Source organism: Salmo salar, chromosome ssa20 (assembly GCF_905237065.1).
Source record: "Salmo salar chromosome ssa20, Ssal_v3.1, whole genome shotgun sequence".
In the NCBI taxonomy this organism is placed as follows: Eukaryota; Metazoa; Chordata; class Actinopteri; order Salmoniformes; family Salmonidae; genus Salmo; species Salmo salar.
In genome coordinates this window covers 60,018,976-60,041,608 of record NC_059461.1, presented here as the reverse complement: position 1 = coordinate 60,041,608, position 22,633 = coordinate 60,018,976, and the positions used below count along the sequence as shown (strand labels likewise).

General features: G+C 44.6%; 1 protein-coding gene across 3 annotated transcripts in view; it reads left to right on the top strand.

The window, feature by feature from the left end:
- Positions 1–22,633, top strand: part of LOC106580977 (neurobeachin) — a 344,141-nt gene that overhangs the window by 157,143 nt on the left and 164,365 nt on the right. For all 3 annotated transcript variants that reach the window (XM_045703701.1, XM_045703700.1, XM_014162593.2), the window contains 5 exons: positions 1,430–1,556; positions 7,275–7,402; positions 9,575–9,636; positions 16,793–16,857; positions 20,193–20,301. In XM_045703701.1, the coding sequence (XP_045559657.1) occupies positions 1,430–1,556; positions 7,275–7,402; positions 9,575–9,636; positions 16,793–16,857; positions 20,193–20,301 (491 nt within the window). The remainder of the gene's footprint in view (positions 1–1,429; positions 1,557–7,274; positions 7,403–9,574; positions 9,637–16,792; positions 16,858–20,192; positions 20,302–22,633) is intronic.

Genomic DNA, 22,633 nt, shown 5'->3' with positions numbered 1-22,633 from the left:
TCCCTATTTTTCCATCTATAATCCTTCTCTCCCACCCCCTCTTTCTCCCCCCTCCCTCTCTTTCTCCCCCACCCTCCCTCCCTCCCTCTCTTTCTCCCCCTCCCTCCTTCTCTGTCACCTCCTCGCCCCTCCCTCTCTATCTCTCTCCCCCTATTTCTCCCAATCTCTTTTTCTCTCTCCCTCATTCCCTCAGACCCCACAATTTCACCAGTTATGTTCTGTTCTGGAGATGTTCTTTGGCAACGTGACCCATGAACTCAAGGACATGTGATACCTGGAATGATGATGGATGGAAAACATCTTAATCGTATCATATTAAATATCTAACCCAATATTGGACTGAGTGATAATAACTCTTGAAATGATTAACAAGAAATTCTACAGATGCACCGTTTTTGAACAACCAATTATAGTGAATTGGACATTAGACATTCATATACTTACAATGGTCCGAGGCGGATGTCATTCCTATAGGTCGTCCCTGTAACTGAAACAGACCTTGGGTAGATAATATACAGCATAGTTGTATACTGTATATTTCTATACTTGGGTATATATTGGAGTTGAATATTGTAAAGTTGTACACTTGGGTATACAATATAGTTGTATAGTGTATGCTGTACTGTATAGTTGTATACTTAGGTATATAATGGAGTTGTATAGTTGTATACCTGGGTATATAATGGAGTTGTATACTGTATAGTTGTATTCTTGGGTACATAATGGAGTATACTGTATATTTTTATAGTTTGGTATATAATTGAGTTGTATACTGTACTGTATAGTTGTATACTTGGGTATATAATATAGTTGTATACTGTATAGTTGTATACTTAGGTATATAATGGAGTTGTATACTGTATACACTACCGGTCAAAAGTTTTAGAACACCTAATCATTCAAGGGTTTTTCTTTATTTTGACTATTTCCTACATTGTAGAATACTAGTGAAGACATCAAAACTATGAAATAACACATATGGAATCATGTAGAAACCAAAAAAGTGTTAAACAAATTTTAGATTCTTCAAGGTAGCCACCATTTGCCTTGATGACAGCTTTGCACACTCTTGGCATTCTCTCAACCAGCTTCATGAGGTAGTCACCTGGAATGCATTTCAATTAACAGGTGTGCCTTGTTAAAAGTTAATTTGTGGAATTTCTTTCCTTCTGAATGTGTTTGAACATATGTGTTAATTCATAGTTTTGATGTCTTCACTATTAGTCTACAATGTAGAAAATAGTAAAAATAAAGACAAACCCTGGAAAGAGTAGGTGTTCTAAAACTTTTGACCGGTATTGTATTTCTATACTTAGGTATATAATGAAGTTAGTGTATAGTTGTATACTTGGTTATATAATAAAGTTGTATACTTCTGCTCCCATACTTCTCCCAGTGTGACGTTGGTTGATGTGTTTGTTCCCTGCAGGAGCTACAGACTCAGCCTCCTCTTCCTCCACCTCCTCCTCATCCTTCGTCAACGGGGCCACCAGTAAGAACCTGCCCGCTGTCCAGCCGGTGGCGCCCATGCCTGAAGACACAGTGGAAAACATGAGGTAGGGTCAGGGTGTGACAGTACTGTGTGTGTGTAGTAGGCGGATTATGCATTTCAGTGCTGCAGACATATTCACCATATATCACCTGGAGCCACAGAACAGTGCATGTCTTTCTCTATCAGCATGTAACCACTGCCTGTGGTGTTGTGTGAATGGTAATTCAGAGAAAATGTTGTGTGTGTGTAGCGTTAAGGTGTGTGTGGATGCTGTTGTGACCTTGACTCCTCGTCCCCACCTCCTGTAATGGTTTGTGACAGACATCTCTAGTGCTGCAAAGAGCCTGAGTACTTCTCTCTCTCTGTCTCCCAGTCCCACTGCCTCAACACATACACACAAACAAACACACATTCACACACATGTTCTCACTCTCTCTCCCTCCTGTCCCCCTCTAAAGGAATTGCAAATCAGTTGCCATGGCAGTAACCAACGTCACTTAACGTAACTGTGGAGTCAATGATGGAAGTGGCAAGTTGCAGAGCTGTGTGTGTGTGTGTGTGTGTGTGTGTGTGTGTGTGTGTGTGTGTGTGTGTGTGTGTGTGTGTGTGTGTGTGTGTGTGTGTGTGTGTGTGTGTGTGTGTGTGTGTGTGTCTCACATGGTTGCAGAGATGTGTGTGATCATACCGAACTCTCATTTCAGTCCAGTCAGACCGACATGTAGCTTGTTGAATAGACAATAGACCTATGGCCTCTGGTCAGAAGTAGTGCACTATAAAAGGAATAGGGTGCCATTTGGGACTCAGTCCTAGTGACTGCTGCAATCTTTGTGTATTTCAGTGCGTTGCTCTGTGAGGTGGACCAGGATCTGAGAGTCTTTAGTTGGTCCCTGCCGGGGGGCCACACAGAGACAGAGACAGAGATGGCCCCCAGAGGTGCAGGCCAGTGTCATAGGCAAGCACTGTTTAACATCACTCACACAGGTGTCACTGTCTCACTGATGCACTCATCCCTTCACCTTCGTATTCTTCCCAGGAGGCCAAGGGCCAGAACACACTCTGCTGCTATTCCCTCCTAGGCCAAGCCTCTCTCTCTTGCTCTTTTTTTCTCTCTTGCTCTCTCTCTCGCTCTTTGTCGGTCTGTCTGTCTCTGTATTTTTCTGTACTGGTGGACAGGCTACAGGCTCAAGGCAGTATGTCTCTGCTTTTAGATGCTTCCTGTATGGTTGCATGCCCCCTTCTTCCCAGTCTGTAGATAGATACTACTAGACACTAAGCTGTAGAGCAACCAGACCCGGACATGAACAGACCCAATCATTTTTTAAAAGTGGGACCCGGACCCAAACCTGAATTGACCCGACAACCCGACCTATACCCGACCTGTACCCTAATGGGTCCGGGTCTAGACCAGACCTGATTTGGACCTGAGTGACAAAAAATATATGTTTATCAACCAAGTTGCTCTTCTAGTTAACATATAGGTATTTATATGTTGGCTAGGCCTTCTATAAGTCAATAAATTCAACTTATTAGAGTAAAATAAATATGCTATGACCAGGGTCGGGTCCATTCATGTCCACTAGGGTTTATCAGCTGTAATTACATAGACCCGACACCCGATGACAATAAAACTGGACCCGACCCAGACCCGAGGGAAAAATTTACATTTTGGACCCGCTCAGGTCCCGGGTCGGGTCTCGTGTATTCGGGTTTGGTTGGACTCGTGAAGAACTTTACTAGGCTGTGTGACACTATCTGGGCTCTAAACGGTGACACCGACACCAGTGAAACTAAAATAAAATCCACCAAAAAATGCAATACCTAACAATATTTAGCTGCAACACTCATCTCAACACTGCTCAAACAAGACAGGCCGCCATCTGCCGCTGCTTTCTTCCAGTTATAGGGCCACACACACAGTTCCTCTATTCTATTTATTCTCTCAGTATGCTGTCAATTCATGCATTCAACATATTCTTCCTGAACAAGAACGATGCTGCTTTCCACGTTGCTTCTTAATATAAATCCACATTTTTCCTATTTTACTATTATTTTGTGAATATTGCTCTTTGCAGAACATGAGTTAGTTAGTCTAAGGAAGCTGGCATGTGCATAAAATAATGCTAATCGTTAATGCTACTCGCTAACTAGCTAGCTAAACGCCATTTAGCTAAATGCACTAGCTAGGGCAAAGCAAATGTTAGCTCTAATACAGGTTGCTAGCAATGGTGGTGTAGATCAGCATGTTGTTTGTCTAAATGCAACATCTATTCAAAACTGATTAGGGTCCGTCCCCTGAGAAACACTGACCAACATTTTGGTTCCTAGCCTATCTTAACTCCTACGTGGCTTTTTCATTTGTTGTCATTCCAAACAACACCAACCATATAATTAGAATAATCATTGTATTTCTATGATTCCAACAGTTTACCCAAGTGTTGTGTTCCAACATTTCACCCAAGTGTTGTGATATCTTTTCTAAATTAAGACCACTAGTGCTACCAATGAAATCGTTTACTTTAGAGTCCTGGATGCAGTATTCTGCTAGGCGGCGCTCCTAGTGGCCGGGGACTTTAATGCAGAGAAACTTAAATCAGTTTTACCTAATTTCTATCAGCATATTAAATGTGAAACCAGAGGGAAACAATTATAGATGACCTTTACTCCACACACAGAGATGCGTACAAAGCTCTCCCTTGCCCTCCATTTGGCAAATCTGACCATAATTCTATCCTCCTGATTCCTACTTACAAGCAAAAATTAAAGCAGGAAGCACCAGTGACTCGTTCTATAATAAAGTGGTCAGATGAAGCAGATGCTAAGCTACAGGACTGTTTTGCTAGCACAGACTGGAATATGTTCCAGGATTCTTCCGATGGCATTGAGGAGTACACCACATCAGTCACTGGGTTTATCATTAAGTGTGTCAAGAATGTCGTCCCCACAGTGACTGTATGTTCATACCCCAACCAGAAGCCATGGATTACAGGTAACATTCGCACTGAGCTAAAGGGTAGAGCTGCCGCTTTCAAGGAACGGGACTCTAACCCGGAAGCTTATAAGAAATCGCGATATGCCGTTCGATGAACTATCAAACAGGCAAAGCGTCAATACAAGGCTAAGATCCAATCGAACTACACCGGCTCCAACGCTCGTCCGATGTGGCAGGGCTTGCAAACTATTACAGACTACAAAGGGAAGCACAGCCGAGAGCTGCCCACTGACACGAGCCTACGGTACCAGACGAGCAAAATAACTTCTACACTCGCTTCGAGGCAAGTAACAATGAAACATGCATGAGAGCATCAGCTGTTCCAGACGACTGTGTGATCACGCTCTCCACAGCCGATGTGATTAAGACTCTTAAACAGGTCAACATTCACAAATCCGCAGGGCCAGACGGATTACCAGGAAGTGTACTCCGAGCATGCGCTGACAAACTGGCAAATGTCTTCACTGACATTTTCAACCTCTCCCTGACTGAGTCTGTAATACCTATATGTTTCAAGCAGACCACCATAGTCCCTGTGCCCAAGAATACTAAAGTAACCTGCCTAAATGACTACTGACCCAAAGCACTCACGTCTGTAGTCATGAAATGCTTTGAAATGGCTCACATCAACACCATTATCATGGCTCACATCAAAACCATTATCCCAGAAACCCTAGACCCACTCCAATTTGCATACCGCACCAACAGATCCACAGATGATGCAATCTCTATTGCACTCCACACTGCCCTTTCACACCTGGACAAAAGGAACACCTATGTGAGAATGCTATTCATTGACTACAGCTCAGCATTCAACACCATTGTGCCCTCAATGCTCATCACTAAGCTAAGGACCCTGGGACTAAACACCTCCCTCTGCAACTGGATCCTGGATTTTCTGACGGGCCGCCCCCAGGTGGTGAGGGTATGACACATCACATCCGCCACGCTGATCCTCAACACGTGGGCCCCTCAGGGATGCGTGCTCAGCCCCCTCCTGTACTTCCTGTTCACTCATGACTGCACGGCCAGGCACGACTCCAACACCATCATTAAGTTTGCTGATGACACAACAGTGTGCCTGATCACCGACTCTGAAAAGCACCAAAAGAAAGATGCCCAGGGTCCCTGCTCATCTGCGTGAACGTGCCTTAGGCATGTTCACGCAGAGGCATGAGGACTGCAGATGTGGGCAGGGCAACAAATTGCAATATCCATACTGTGAGACGCCTAAGACAGTGCTACAGGGAGACAGGACGGACAGCTGATCGTCCTCGCAGTGGCAGACCACATGTAACAACACCTGCACAGGATCGGTACGTCTGAACATTACACCTGCGGGACAGGTACAGGATGGCAACAACAACTGCCCGAGTTACACCAGGAACGCACAATCCCTCCATCAGTGCTCAGACTGTCTGCAATAGGCTGAGAGAGGCTGGACTGAGGGCTTGTAGGCCTGTTGTAAGGCAGGTCCTCACCAGACATCACCGGCAACAACGTTGCCTATGGGCACAAACCCATCATCGCTGGACCAGACAGGACTGGCAAAAAGTGCTCTTCACTGATGAGTCGCGGTTTTGTCTCACCAGGGGTGATGGTCGGATTCACGTTTGTCATCGAAGGAATGAGCGTTACACCGAGGCCTGTACTCTGGAGCGGGATTGATTTGGAGGTGGAGGGCCCGTCATGGTCTGGGGTGATGTGTCACAGCATCATCGGACTGAGCTTGTTGTTATTGCAGGCAATCTCAAAGTTCTGCGTTACAGGGAAGACATCCTCCTCCCTCATGTGGTACCCTTCCTGCAGGCTCATCCTGACATGGCCCTCCAGCATGACAATGCCACCAGCCATACTGCTCGTTCTGTGCGTGAATTCCTGCAAGACAAGAATGTCAGTGTTCTGCCATGGCCAACGAAGAGCCTGGATCTCAACGTCTGGGAGATCTGGGACCTGTTGGATCGGAGGTTGAGGGCTAGGGCCATTCCCCCCAGAAGTGTCCGGGAACTTGCAGGTGCCTTGGTGGAAGAGTGGGGTAACATCTCACAGCAAGAACTGGCAAATCTGGTGCAGTCCATGAGGAGGAGATGCACTGCAGTACTTAATGCAGCTGGTGGCCACACCAGATACTGACTGTTACTTTTGATCTTGACCCCCCCCCCCCTTTGTTCAGGGACACATTATTCAGTTTCTGTTAGTCACATGTCTGTGGAACTTGTCCAGTGTATGTCTCAGTTGCTGAATCTTGTTATGTTCATACAAGTATTTACACATGTTAAGTTATATACGCAGTTGACAGTGAGAGGACGTTTCTTTTTTCGCTGAGTTTATTGTTATTTACTGCTGCTCTTTAATTATTTGTTTTTCTTATCTCTTACTTTTTGGGAGTATTTTCTTTAAACTGCATTGTTGGTTAAGGGCTCGTAAGTAAGCATTTCACTGTAAGGTCTACTACACCTGTTGTATTCGGCGCATGTGACAAATAGCATTTGATTTGATTTGAAAGGATGTTCTAACTCTCTTGTACTAACCCAGGTGGAGGGCTCTACTCTGCTCTGCTCACAGCACAACCCTAGCCAACCTTATTCTCATCTGTTTGCTGTTGTCTTTCTCCTCTCTGTCTCTTCCACTCTGTCATCCTCTCTCTCTCTCTCTCTCTCTCTCTCTCTCTCTCTCTCTCTCTCTCTACACCCCCCCTCTCTCATCGCCCCTCTTTCTTTCCCTGTCCTCTGTCTTCTCTCTTCACCCCCACCCCCCCCTCTCTCTCTCTCTCCCTGCTCTGTTGTCACACAGTATCACTACTAAGTTGGAGCGTGCGCTGGAGAAGGTGGCCCCCCTGCTCAGGGAGATCTTTGTGGACTTTGCGCCGTTCCTCTCCAGGACACTGTTGGGAAGCCATGGTCAGGAGCTGCTCATAGAAGGTATAGGTGTTGTATAGTGTCTCTGTGTGTCCCTCCGTCTGTCCCTCAGTATGTCTGTCCTCTCTTGTCCTTCTGTCCTTCTGTCTGCTGGATGTCTAGTAATGTAGCCCGAGAGGGCTACCACACACACACACACACACACACACACACACACACACACACACACACACACACACACACACACACACACACACACACACACACACACACACACACACACACACACACACACACAGTATAAACAATTAATGGAGAGTTGAAAGGTGTGAATGTTGTCTGATCCCTTCACTCTGCCTCTCTGTCAGAACGCTGGCCAAGCTGACAGATACACACACACACACACACCTGACATGCTGAGCACAGACCGTGTACAGACCAGGTGAACACAACACACTTCACCAACACAATAGAGCCAGTATTCATAAAGCATCCCATAGTACAAATGCTGGGATCAAGTCTAGGATCAGTTTTACCTTATAGTTCATTATGAATAATATTACATGGACAGTAGAGACTTGATCCTAGATCAGCACTCATACTTTGAGATGCTTTGTCCAGACTTTTACCAAGGAAAAGTGGCTGTTTTTCCTGAATCAGGGCCCTGGTGGAAAGTCTCTCCATTTAGTAGTAATTACCAGCCATACATCACTCAAATTAACCGGGGTCGCGCCCCAAGTGCCCCCTCACCCACTCCTCTCTCCTCATCACCCCTCCTCTCCCCCTCTCTAGACATGTTGTCAGTGTGGTAATCATGCCCAGCCATCCTGGCCTGGCCCCTAGCCCATGATACACTTGGAGTTGAGAGGGAGGCCCCTGGGCGAACAGAGCTGTCGTTGTGATGGCCTACCCTCTCTCCTCTCCTTCCCCCTTCCCTCTCTCCTCTCCTTCCCCCTTCCTACCTCTCCTCTCTCTGCCTTTCCACTCCTTCCCCCTTACCTCTCTCCTTCCCCCTTCCTACCTCTCCTTTCTCTGCCTTTCCTCTCCTTCCCCCTTCCTACCTCTCCTCTCTCTGCCTTTCCACTCCTTCCTCCCCCTACCAGCACACTGCTCCACAATGCCACATTCACCCCAGTGATTTAACTCTGCCCTGCTCACAGGAGAGGCATGGTCAGAGGGGAAGAGCCTGTTTAAATAGAACACATATAGTTTGTGTACCACCATACGGCCAGGGTCCATGGTCATTAGGCCAGCATACCAGAATATGGCCAGGGTCGCTACGGGCCAGGGTCACCCTACCGCCTGACCCCCTGTGTCAGAGAGAGCTGAGTGATGGGAGAACTGGTCATTGCAGTCACAAGAGGTCAGCTGTGGTGGAATGTAGCTGTGTGTGTGTGTGTGTGTGTGTGTGTGTGTGTGTGTGTGTCTGTGTGTCTGTGTGTGTCTGTGTCTGTGTCTGTGTCTGTGTCTGTGTGTGTGTGTGTGTGTGTGTGTGTGTGTGTGTGTGTGTGTGTGTGTGTGTGTGTGTGTGTGTGTGTAATAGGTCGTCTGTAGCTGTCTGTGAACTAGAGAGGGTCAGGTCACATCCCCTGTTTACAACAGTCTTAGAGGCTCAGACTGTTTCAGTGCTGTGCAAGATTCACATTATACAACAGTACACTTTGTCTCCATCCCAAATAACACCCTATTTCCTATGTAGTGCACTCCATAGGGCTCTTGTCAACATGAATTCAATATAGAGGGAATAGGGTGCCATTTGTTACACACTTTGTCACTTTGTCTCTATCTCAGTGGTTTGTAGGCAGCTATATTGTTTTATTATTGTAACATGTAAGGTCATTTCCCATTTCCAATCCTGGCAAGCTCTTTCTTTGCATCAATGGTAAAACGGAAGAGAAGTTTGACATGCATGAGATGGTCTCTGTCTGTGTGTTTATAAACATGTTGACATCTCATCTCTGGTTGTTGACTCATGCTGTCAATCACACTGACTGACGTCTTCATGCAACCATGCCAACGGGCCCTGGCCCCACCAGCCTATAATGAGTCCTCCGTCTTCTTCTCTGGTAATGAGTACAATGCTAGCCCCTCCCACCTGTCAATGGAGAGGTTTCGCAGTGACTTATATGAAGGCGCTAGGAACTGTTGAGCCAAGTCAAACTGTCCTGTGTGTTGTATGACAACTCTACTTCTAACCCTCTGTCTCGCCCTGTCCTGTCCTGTCTGCTCCACCAGGTCTGGTGTGTATGAAGTCCAGCACCTCCGTAGTAGAACTGGTCATGCTGCTCTGCTCTCAGGTGAGATTCTCTCTTTCTCCTCACATATCCCTCCTTTTCTCTCCCTCTCTGCTTCTTCATTTCTCCCACTTCCCTCTCTTCCCTCCACTGCCTCCCTTCTCTCGTCCCTACCTCTTCCTCCCTCTTTTCTTCTTCTCCCTCTCGCCTCCTCTCCTCCCTGTGATGGACTCTAAAGATGAGGTTGCTTCCAGCTCTAGTTCTCTGGTTCGTTCCACGAAAGGAGTCCCTTTTGCATGCCTTTGACATTTTAAATAGAGTTTTTGCACCAATATTCCATTTAGGAATGAAGTATCCTTTAATAAAGACCACATTAAAAACTCAATAAATCAGATTTTTTTTTATATGAATAAAGACTTGTTAAAGTGCCAAAATTCAAAAGATTTTAACCCACTGAACCCCAATATTTCTCAATGTTTTCACATCATTCTATAGCCCTAGTTATTTTATTGCTTTGATAAATTAATTTCTGAAGATTATGATTTATTTGATTAGTGATAAATTAAGGTTAAAAAAAAGTGGAGATCTGAGTCGGTTGAGCATAACACGTCAACCCTGCTAACCGTAGATGACAGGCTACAAATATTTTAACAATTAAAAGAACATTGTGAAGCTTGCATTCAATTTCCCCTCCGTGATGCACACGCCAATTCCCCCTGTCACAAAGGGATTTATGGCTGATTTAAGATGAAATCATCATCCCTGTGACGGTCAGCCCTGTTACTTTATTTGGGACTAAATACAGTTGAAGTCGGAAGTTTACATACACTTAGGTTGGAGTCATTAAAACTTGTTTTTCAAACACTCCACAAATTTCTTGTGAACAAACTATAGTTTTGGCAAGTCGGTTAGGACATCTACTTTGTGCATGACACAAGTAATTTTTCCAACAATTGTTTACAGACAGATTATTTCACTTATAATTCACTGTATCACAATTCCAGTGGGTCAGAAGTTTACATACTGTGCCTTTAAACAGCTTGGAAAATTCTAGAAAATGATGTCATGGCTTTAGAAGCTTCTGATGGGCTAATTGATATTATTTGAGTCAGTTGGAGGTGCACCTGTGGATATATTTCAAGGCCTACCTTCAAACTCAGTGCCTCTTTACTTGACATCATGGGAAAATCAAAAGAAATCAGCCAAGACCTCAGAAAAAAAATGTGTTGACCTCCACAAGTCTGATTCATCATTGGGAACAATTTCCAAACGCCTGAAGATACCACATTCATCTGTACAAACAATAGTACGCAAGTATAAACACCATGGGACCACGCAGCCGTCATACTGCTCAGGAAGGAGACGCGTTCTGTCTCCTTGAGATGAACGTACTTTGCGAAAAGTGCCAATCAATCCCAGAACAATAGCAAAGGAAATTGTGAAGATGCTGGAGGAAACGGGTACAAAAGTATCTATATCCACAGTAAAACGAGTCCTTTATCAACATAACCTGAAAGGCCGCTCAGCAAGGAAGAAGCCACTGCTCCAAAACCGCCATAAAAAGCCAGACTACGGTTTGAAACTGCACATGGGGACAAAGATCGTACTTTTTGGAGATATGTCCTCTGATCTGATGAAACATAATGACAATCGTTATGTTTGGAGGAAAAAGGGGGACGCTTGCAAGCCGAAGAACACCATCCCAACCGTGAAGCACGGGGGTGGCAGCATCATGTTGTGGGGATGCTTTGCTGCAGGAGGGACTGGTGCACTTCACAAAATAGATGGCAGCATGAGGAAGGAAAATGATGTGGATATATTGAAGCAATAGAAAGTTATAGCTGCATTCCGTTTATTTTTATTTAAAAAAAACTCCCTAGTCCTTGCCAATGTCAAGCATACCCATAACATGATGCAAACACCACCATGCTTGAAAATAGCAAGAGTGGTACTCAGTAATGTGTTGTTTTGGATTTGCCACAAACATAACACTTTGTATTCAGAACAAATAGTTAATTTCTTTGCAAAAACGTTTTGCAATATTACTAAAGGGTGCATGTTTTGGAATATTTTTATTCTGTACAGGCTTCCTTCAATTCACTCTATAATTTAGGTTAGTATTGTGTGTAACTACAATGTTGTTGATCCATCCTCAGTTTTCTCAAATCACAACCATTAAATTCTGTAACTGTTTATAAATCACCATTGGTCTCATGGTAAAATCCCTGACCAGTTTCCTTCCTCTCCGGAAACTGAGTTAGGAAGAACGCCTGTATCTTTGTAGTGACTGGGTGTATTGATACACCATCAGAAGCCTAATTAATAACTTCACCATGCTCAAAAAGATATTCAGGGTCTGCTTTTTTAAATTTGTATTATTATATTTTTTACATCTACCAATCGGTGCTCTTTGCGAGGTTTGAAAAACCTCCCTGGTCTTTGTGGTACAATCTGTGTTTGAAATTCAATACTCGACTGAGGGACCTTTACAGATAATTGTATATGTGGAGAACAGAGATTATGTTAATCACTATTATTGAACACGGAATGAGTCCATGTAACTTAATATGCGATTTGTTCAACACATTTTTACTCCTGAACATATTTTGGCTTGCCATGATAAAGGTGTTGAATACTTTTTGACTCAAGACATTTATGCTTTACAGTGTTTATTAATTTAAAAAATGTTCTACAAATTAAACTCCACTTTGACATTATGGGGTATTGTGTGTAGATCAGTGACACAAAATCTAAATGTAATGGATTTTAACTTCATGCTGTAACACAACAAAATGTAGAAAAAGTAAAGGGGTGTGAATACTTCTGAAGGCAAAGTATTGGCCATTGAGAGGCTTTGAAGATACCGGTCAGCCATATTAGGAGCAGTGAATGGAATTCTACAGTATTTCAAATACATTTTTTAAGGACAAAATGACATGTATTTAAGTACTTTTTCTTGTACTGTTGACAGTAACATTACTAGTCTAAAAATATATATACTTTAAGGATTTGTTTTAAATATATTTTTCATGTTTATGTTTAGCTCACATAATATCATAAAACAAGTACGCATTAAGGTGTCTGAAATAGAATAAATGTGGCAAAAACTAATGTAGACATTAATAAATAAGCTTCCCAAATATTTTTCAAACGTTGGGGGAGTGTCAAGACATCATCCCCTATCAGTCATCTAGTGTATATATAAAGCATTGGTTAAGTCTCTTATATCTCAACGGGTCACAGTCCCAATGTAGCAGTAAGAACAGAATAGGAGATAGTTATCATACCTTCTGTCTGCAGGGCCAGTCAGTGAGTCCATAAGGAAGACATTAGGTGGTGCCTGTCTTGCTAAGTATCCAGTCTGCAGGGATGGAGGCTGCAGTAGGAGGTGCGGTGTCCAGAGCCCAGAGCTTGTGTGTAACAAACAATTTAAAATGATGAAATTCAGGAACCCTGAACCAATAGGATAATCTTCGTAGGTGAAACACTCCCAGACACCACAGATTGTCATCTTTTCTTATCTGAGCTCCTGAGCCACGCCCATTACCCTGGCTGCAGGTCAGCCCATAGCTAAATATTCTGGGTTCTGTTGCAGGTCAGACAGAGGTTCTGCAGGTCAGCCCATAGACAGAGGTTCTGCAGGTCAGCCCATATCCAGAAGGTCAGCCTGTCAGTTTGTCAGATCCCATACATACCCGTGCATCTGTAATTAGAAGGCTGAGATTAAGGAGCATTCCTCTCTCTCTACTCACACAACCGCCCAAGCCTTGCAGTAGTGAATCACGCTGTTACTGCTGTTCTTTTGAAGTTTCTAAGGGAATGTTCCCTGCGTCTTGCTCTCTCTTCTGTCTGTCTGTCTGTCTGTCTGTCTTTCTTGGAGGCTAACCTAGCACTGTGGCTCTGGGATGTCTACCTTCTCTTCCTAGCTCCTGGATTTACTGAGGGCTGGGAGTGTCAGCGAGCCGTATACCCCCCCTCACAGAGTCACCCCCCCCCCCATTCCCCCCACCATTGACACAGATGGTATTACTGCGGCTCCAATAGTTCCTGCCATTAGGGACTCCTGGGATGAAACCCAGCCTGAGATATCGACCCGTCAGCAAGGCTGAAAGTGGATCTGCTTGGCCTGAGTTGGAACCACAGCTAGCTTTATCCAGCAGCACTGGCAGGGATGGGCACAGTAGAACTCGTTAATCCTGATCTGATTCCATCAGTAGTGACTTTCCTGTATGGGGCTAGGACAAGGCTGTAAGGGGCTAGGACAAGGCTGTATGGGGAAGGGGCGGAGACTGGGGCTAAATGGGGCTAGGACATGGTTGTATGGGGCTGGGGTTGTATGGGGCTTGGATGGGCAGCACACTCTGTGTATCTCTTCACAGACGGCCTGGTGAATGAGAAGGTCAAACAGCTCTGTTTCTTGTAACAGTTTAAACACACAGATGATCTGCAGTGGAGCCTGGGAGATTTACTGACAGAGAGCCTCCAGATGTGGAGAGCAGAGCAGATAAAAGACTACAGGCTGGATTGAGATGCCACAATACTGCTGTCTGCCTGACGCCTACTGACGTTTGGGAGTATGGACGGCTGCAGAGGAACAAGAGGCTTGTGTGTAACAAACAATTTAAAATTATGAAATTCAGGAACCCTGAACCAATAGGATAATCTTCATAGGTGAAATACTCCCAGATACCACAGATTATCAGCTTTTCTTATCTGAGCTCCTGAGCCACGCCCATTACCCTGGCTGCAGGTCAGCCCATAGCTAAATATTCTGGGATCTGTTGCAGGTCAGCCCATAACCAGAGGTTCTGCAGGTCAGCCCATAACCAGAGGTTCTGCAGGTCAGCCCATAGACAGAGGTTCTGCAGGTCAGCCCATAGACAGAGGTTCTGCAGGTCAGACCATAACCAGAGGTTCTGCGGGTCAGCACATAGACAGAGGTTCTGCAGGTCAGCACATAACCAGAGGTTCTGCAGGTCAGCACATAACCAGAGGTTCTGCAGGTCAGACCATAACCAGAGGTTCTGCAGGTCAGCCCATAACCAGAGGTTCTGCGGGACAGCCCATAGACAGAGGTTCTGCAGGTCAGCACATAAACAGAGGTTCAGGGTTTTGTTTCTCTGCCTCTACATGAAGGATCATGTTACTTCCTCCTGGAGAAGCATGTCAGGCCTAATTCCCTTCAAACAGGCAATAATGGGCTTTCCCCAAATCCCTGCAGTCACAGCCCAGCCCCTTTGGAGCCCTGCTGCGCAGAAGAAGAAAAAAACTCAGGGGAAGAAAACATCTGAAGCTCCATCCCACTGTAACGGTAACTAGAGAGTGTACTGTACTGTAACTCAGTTAGACAAGATAGAAGATCCCATCGGTTCAGAGTTTTCCCCCTCCTACCTGATGTCCCTTTCCTGGCGCTGCATGAGACACGTCTGCTTTGATTTCCGTATATATTTTTGTCACGTGAGTGCGGTACGAGCAGATCCTCAGAAGACGGGCCGAACATGAGCCCTGTTCAAATCAGTAACAGCAGATGATGTAGCAGAGAGAGAGAGATAGAGGTCAGGAGAAAACATGTGGAGACCAGATGCCCAGCATATCAGCACCATCTCTCTCACTTAACATAACGTAATGTGAGGTGGAACTGTGTTCTCTAGCCTGGTGCAGTCTGTCCCACACTACAGGAACTATGGCACTAACATACACTATTTAGCCAATGGCAATCTGCATTCACAAATGTTTATCCTGAAATCCTTTGAATTTTGCATCGCAAACAATATGTTTGCTTTCCTGCTACACATAACTAAAGAGCCTCACCCTCTGTTCCAAAAGGTGGCGTGGAACTACAGAGATTTCTTTACTGTTTCTGAGATGCAGAATCTCATTTGTTAGCCTCTTCTATGCATGAGATTCAGTTGGTTTTATACCTGACACTTGGCTAGCATTGAAAACTGGGAACCTTTTCCCCTTTTATATTTCTTCTCTTTTTTTCTCTTTGTATTTTGAACTGTGGCCTCCTGTGTTTTCCCTTCCATTTGCTCCTCAGTGAGTGAGCAGAGAGCCCAGGTTCCCACAGTGCAAGGCCCTCTCCTCTCCTCCGCTCCCAAACATATTTTTTAATCATTCCCAGACCAGGTAGTGATGGTGCTGGGGAGAGGGTGGGAGGGGCCGTGGCCTCTGTGCCGTAGCCGCTCTAGGCTCCGGCTCCACACTGCAGTAGATGGCTACCCTCTCCTCAGTCATCTGTCAGTGTGCGGACGGAGGAAATGGCTGTATTTAAGGCAGAGGATACAGTTTCATCCCCGATTACATCTCTCCTGTGTTTACCGATCTGTTCGCAGAGGAAGATCTCGTCCCGAATGCCACCCTATTCCCTATTTAGTGCACTACTTTTGACTAGGGCCCATCAGGCTCTCCTCAAAAGTAGTGCATATGTTGCCATTTGGGACGCATCTGAAGAGAGCAGGCACACTTGCACATGCAGGGCAGAGATTCAGCTTTTTATAGTCATCGCATCTCTTGAAAGGATTCAATGACCTTAATGGCTTCTTTGTTTCGTTACTTCAATTAGAAATAATCGAATATGCGATGGCCATTTGAATTGCAACAGAGACTGGCCATGCAAAGAGATCCATGTGTTTCTCAGAGACTCTGTAGCTTTTTATTGCAATAAAGGGGCTGATTTTATTGGACAGGTTTTTTTGTTTTTGAAATGTTTTTCTGGTTTGTGAAGCTTTCGTGGCAAAGTGTTCCATAATTGTTGTTTTATTACTATGTTATTGTTACTTTATTACCTCCATGTGATTTTTATTGAAAATTAGCCCATTGATAGGTTTTTATAGCCATCGCCTAGTAGCGCTGATTAGAATGTAATGAGCTCTGGGATTTTACGTCTTGAACTGTTTACAGACCATATTTGAATAGCAAAAGTGACAGCAGACAGCCCTGTCTCATTCTGTGGCAGAGGGGTAAGTATTTGAAGTAGGTGTTGTCAGTACACACACATGCTATCAGAGAATAATATAGTATTCTAATCCAAGTCAAAAAGTTTTTGCCAAAATTGAATCTCTCCAGCGTCTTGAAGAGGTAACCCCACTTAACCTTGTGGAAGGCTTTGTCTGACATATAGCCATGGAGCCAGTATAAATAACTAACTATCCAACGTTCCTCCTCTCCGCTCCTCTTTCTATCTTCCTCTCCTCTTCTTTTCTTCCTTCTGTCTCAGGAGTGGCAGAACTCGATCCAGAAAAATGCCGGCCTCGCCTTCATCGAGCTCATCAACGAGGGAAGGTATGTATCATATTCAGACACACACACACCATATGTTTTACTATCCTTGTGGGGTCCTAAAATGTATTTCCATTCTAGATCCTATTTTCCCTAACCCTAACCCTGAACATAAATCTAACTCCTAAACCTAACCCCTAACCCTAATTGTAACCCTAACCCCTAAGCTTAAAATAGCCTTTGTCCTCGTGGGGACATGGAAAATGTCCTCCCGAGGGAGTATGTTCCTTGTTTTACTATCCTTGTGGGGACTTTTGTGGATTTCTGATACACACACACACACCAGCTCTGAACAGGTTGTTAGGTCCAGTGGCAGCAATAGATTAGCAGTAAGCTGCTGGCCCCTAGAGCGTGGGGTGCTGTACTGTAGCATGTTAGACTTTTTGTGCTCTATAGGGGTTAAGGTAAATAAGATTGGTGTGACAGAGTGATGTAACAATATCAACACGATAGTGTATCCCCTCTATCTGTGCATTCCCCACCCCTCTCTGTGAGTGTAGCAGGCTCAGATCAGGCAGGGTGTTATAGAACAGATCAGCCTCCAACTCCATCTGGTGACCCCTCTGTGTAACCCTCTTACATCCAAACTGCCCAGCCTCAGCCTTATACCCCAGCCCCAGGTCCAGCCCTATACCCCAGCCCTATACCCCAGTGCAACCTCACTGTTCCCAACCCAGCACAGTCTTAGCCTTCCCAGGCACCTCCCCTGGCCCCCTGGCCGGCCTGGATAAAGAGCCTTACTCTGTGGGGGCCACTCTGCCACTCTGCTGCACGGCTACTCTTTCACTCTACTGCTCTGTCACATGGCGGTGTCCAGGGTGCTGCTGGCAGATCTCATTTCTCCTGCACCTGAGCTGCATCCCAAATGGCACCCTATTACCTATGTAGTGTGTAGTGCTGAGCGAATAGTTCTTTTTGAGGTTGTTTTGGTTTGATTATTAAACTATTTTTAATTTGGTTTCAATAAATAAATAAAAAACATGCACAATGCCCTATGTGGGTTGATGCTGTAACAACACAGAATAAAAACATGAATAAAAGTCCCATGATGGTAGTGGCTGTCCATTACTCCTCATCACTTAATCATCATTTATTCACATTACTTTACTTTAATAACATATTTCAGTTGTTGTGTATTTTACATTTGTTTTATTTGATTACTTTATTATTTCATTCCAAGTCATAATCAGCTGCTGTCTATGCTGTCTGACAAAATTGCAATTTTAGTTTGTTCAAAGTAAATAAGGCATACTTTTATGACCGCTGAATACAAACTATCAATCACTTAGATTGTGTATTTTCAGGAAGCAACTGCTCTCTAATCCCTGTCGATCGTGCATTCTTCTGTCTATTCTCTCCCTATCCATGTCTGCCCCACACTAACCTAACGTAGCAGGCTTAAAATAAACACACAGACCTGACAAATAGGCACGCAATGGATTATGGTCGTTGTAGTTAATTATCACGTTTTCTGCGCTGAACTATGTAGAATATTGGCCTGTTGGAAACAACTCCCTACTACATCGCACAGTTCGAGCTTGATTCATCTCTAGAGAATTTGTGCAATGTGCGCATTGAGCTCACAGAAAGAAGCAGAACAAAATGAAATTCAAATAATTGAACCAGTGTCAGTCAATTAGTTGTTTAATAACAGAAATTCCAGTTAATCGCTCAGCACTAGTAGTGCACTATATAGGGAATAGGGTGTCATTTGGGACGGAGACCTGCTATCTCTAAACAACCACCTAACCAGCCAGCTGCTGTCCTCTGAACTATAATCAACCAGCTAACCAGCCAGCTGCAGTCCTCTGAACTATAATCAACCAGCTACCCAGCCAGCTGCAGTCCTCTGAACTATAATCAACCAGCTAACCAGCCAGCTGCAGTCCTCTGAACTATAATCAACCAGCTACCCAGCCAGCTGCTGTCCTCTGAACTATAATCAACCAGCTAACCAGCCAGCTGCAGTCCTCTGAACTATAATCAACCAGCTAACCAGCCAGCTGCAGTCCTCTGAACTATAATCAACCAGCTAACCAGCCAGCTGCAGTCCTCTGAACTATAATCAACCAGCTACCCAGCCAGCTGCTGTCCTCTGAACTATAATCAACCAGGTAACCAGCCAGCTGCAGTCCTCTGAACTATAATCAACCAGCTAACCAGCCAGCTGCAGTCCTCTGAACTATAATCAACCAGCTAACCAGCCAGCTGCTGTCCTCTGAACTATAATCAACCAGCTAACCAGCCAGCTGCAGTCCTCTGAACTATAATCAACCAGCTAACCAGCCAGCAGCAGTCCTCTGAACTATAATCAACCAGCTAACCAGCCAGCTGCAGTCCTCTGAACTATAATCAACCAGCTAACCAGCCAGCTGCAGTCCTCTGAACTATAATCAACCAGCTAACCAGCCAGCTGCAGTCCTCTGAACTATAATCAACCAGCTAACCAGCCAGCTGCAGTCCTCTGAACTATAATCAATCAGCTAACCAATCTGTCCTGTAGAGCTCTCTAACCTATCAGCTAATCAACTAGCTAAACTAACCAGCTAACCAAATAACTACAATCCTAGTTTAGAACACTAATGTCTAAACAAGAGGAGATAAAGAATTGTTCAGAACTCAGAAAAGCTTGTTGACACTAGTATGATGAATGCAGTTCTCTGAGGCCTCTCCCTGAGACATAGGATGCTTCCCAAATAGCATAGTACACTAGTACACTACATTTGACCAGGGCTCTATAATGGAAATAGGTTGCCATTTGTGATGCAGAAAGAGGGTATCGGAAGCCTTGTAATTGAAACAAAGCAGACCTAATTGGGTGTAAAATGGCATAACATTTCCACATAGTAGCCTGGCTGTTTTCAATTATTAAAAAGATTGAAGCGTGGGTAGAAGCAGGTAGAGTGTACACCAGGGAGGCTGAGGAGTCAGTCATGGGAGGAGAGGAGGCAATCAGGGCCAGAGACGACAGGGAGATGGAGATGAGGTTGGAGGGTAATAAGGGAGGGGTTTGTGTGTGTGTGTGTGTGTGTGTGTGTGTGTGTGTGTGGGGGGGGGGGGGGGTCTGTCTATATGTCTGTGTGTTCCAGGTTGTTGTGTCATGCTAGGAAGGACCACATCATTGTGTTGACTGACTGACTGTCTAGTATTCTGTCATTCTGTCTGTCTGTTCCAGGATTCTGTGTCATGCTATTAAGGACAACATCATTGTGTTGACTGACTGACTGTCTAGTATTCTGTCATTCTGTCTGTCTGTTCCAGGATTCTGTGTCATGCTATTAAGGACAACATCATTTGTGTTGACTGACTGACTGTCTAGAATTCTGTATCTGTTCCAGATTGCTGTGTCATGCTATGAAGGACCACATCGTGCGTGTTGCCAACGAGGCAGAGTTCATCCTCAACAGACAGAGAGCAGAAGACGTCCATAAACATGCTGAGTTTGAGGTACAGTACCTTATCTAACCTAGTCAACAGACTACAGCAGCCTCGCCAGTCCTTGCTCTGGTGTGACTGACTTCAGTGTGCATCCCAAATGACACCCTATTCCCTACATAGTGCACTAATTTTGACCAGGGCCCATAGAAATAGAGTGGCATTTGGGAGGCATCCCGGGTGTGTGAGAGAATAGTGCTGGATTAGCAGCAGCTCAGTACTCCTGTAGTCCCTGTGTCTCTCCAGGAGGATTATGGCCCGATCATTAGGCCACTCTAAGGGATTATAATAACCAGCCTGCTGGCAATATTAATAAGCAGACTAAATGATACGCCAGCTACATTCATATCTGGTCTTTATTAACTTTAATCCCGTCCAACAGTGTAATGAGTCTACCCCAGAGACGGTACTTACCCCACATATCAAACACACTGCCTGTTCTCACTACAAAGCATCAGAACACTCTCATTATTGATTTCTGTAGGAATTAGAGGTCGTCTGCAGTAATTAGACAGTATCTGCATGCCAAATGGCACCCTATTTTCTTTATAGTGCCCTACTTTTTATCAGGATGCAATAGTCTCTGGTCTAACGTAGTGCACCATATAGGGAATAGGGTTCTGTTTGGGGCGCAGTCAGTCTTTAGTAATGCCACTTTCTGTGTCTAATGAATTCTTTATTAAATGGAAGGAAGCCTGAGAAGGAAAGGAGAGAGGAGCAGTTTTCTGAACTCAGGGAGATGCTCTGTTCAGAGGAATGTCATGCCTCTTTTAGACAGCAGGTAGAGCTGCTCTCTCTCTCTTTCTCACTTTCTTCCTCTCTCACCTCTCTCTCTCTCTCTTTCTCTCTCTCTATATATCTCTCTCTCTCTCTCTCTCTTTCTCACTTTCTTTAATTATCATCAAGAAAAGTTAGGGAGTGGGATGACACAATGTTGCTAGTCATATTGGAAGTGTCTTACCCAAGTACACACACACACACACACACACACACACACACACACACACACACACACACACACACACACACACACAGACCCTCCTTCCACCTCTGTTACTAGCTTGTACATGTGAGGAGTGATGGGTTTCTTATCTTGGGGCAGCAGCCCTCCTCAAGCAGCTGTTAGATATCCTGATGACCTCTGCTAGAGGCTCCTTGACCTGCTAGATCAACTGGAGGAGACGGATACATATGCAATGTCACCAGTAGTGAGGGAGGCTGCATCTCAAATGGCACCTATTCCCTGTACAGAGCACTACTTCTGACCAGGGCCCATAGGGTGCCATTTGAGAAACACCCAGAGATTACCTGGCCCTCATCCCTCCTCTGGCCTCATCCCCTCTGTCTGACAACTCTAGACAGTCTACACTTTTCATCCAGCCATGTCTCTACTTTATTACCCCTCAAAACCCCTCCCTCACTCTACCCTCCATCCCCAGACAGATAAACATTTTTACATTAGGTTGGTGTCAGGGCAGCAGCCTCATATCCTGTGAAGTGATAAATAAGGTTTGATATTTGTCACAGCGTCACATGGTAACGTGAGATGACAAGCAGAGATTGAGTTATCTGCCATTTGAAGAATATGTTGAGGCATAATATCTGACACAATTCAAATATAGGGCCGGAAATTCAATTCACTTCCAGCTTCTGTTAGCAAATTAGATTGAGTATATGAGCAGGAAGGAGCAGCCCCGTGGCAATGCAGCAAGACAATCTTATTTTAGCAAGGAGAAGATGAAGTCAGATACTGATCGGTTCCTCTAGAATCTAGATTACCTTTAGATGCTTCTACGTTGCCTGTAGGAGATCACTGTGTGAGTCCCTAATGTCACCCTATTCCCTATATAGTGCACTACTTTTTACCATAGCCATATGGGTGTACTATAAAGGGAATAGAGTGCCGCTTGGTACGACGGCACTGACTCCACTTCAACATAACATATCAACACATCACACAAATTATCATTTATACATGTAGGCTACAGTACAGGCTACTTCTCTTTGTTATCCAACCTGCCCTTCATCTACAGACACAGTTTAGTTTTATATAGGGACAGATTGTTTATAATGACCCCTATGTCAACAGATGGGATTAAAGCTTTCTAACGGACAAATTCCTCTCTTTTTCTCCATGTGAAACAAAGGACATTGGCAGACGGCAACAGTGTTTAAATCACTCTTCACTAACATGTCCCCTGCTGATGTAGTGGAGCAGAGATTGGCTCTCTTAACCTTAACAGCACAGGCTATAATATCTACTCACACGTGCACACAAACACACAAACACCATAATATCCTCTCTGGATCTAATGAATGGTTTTCATTTCTTTTCCCTCAACAC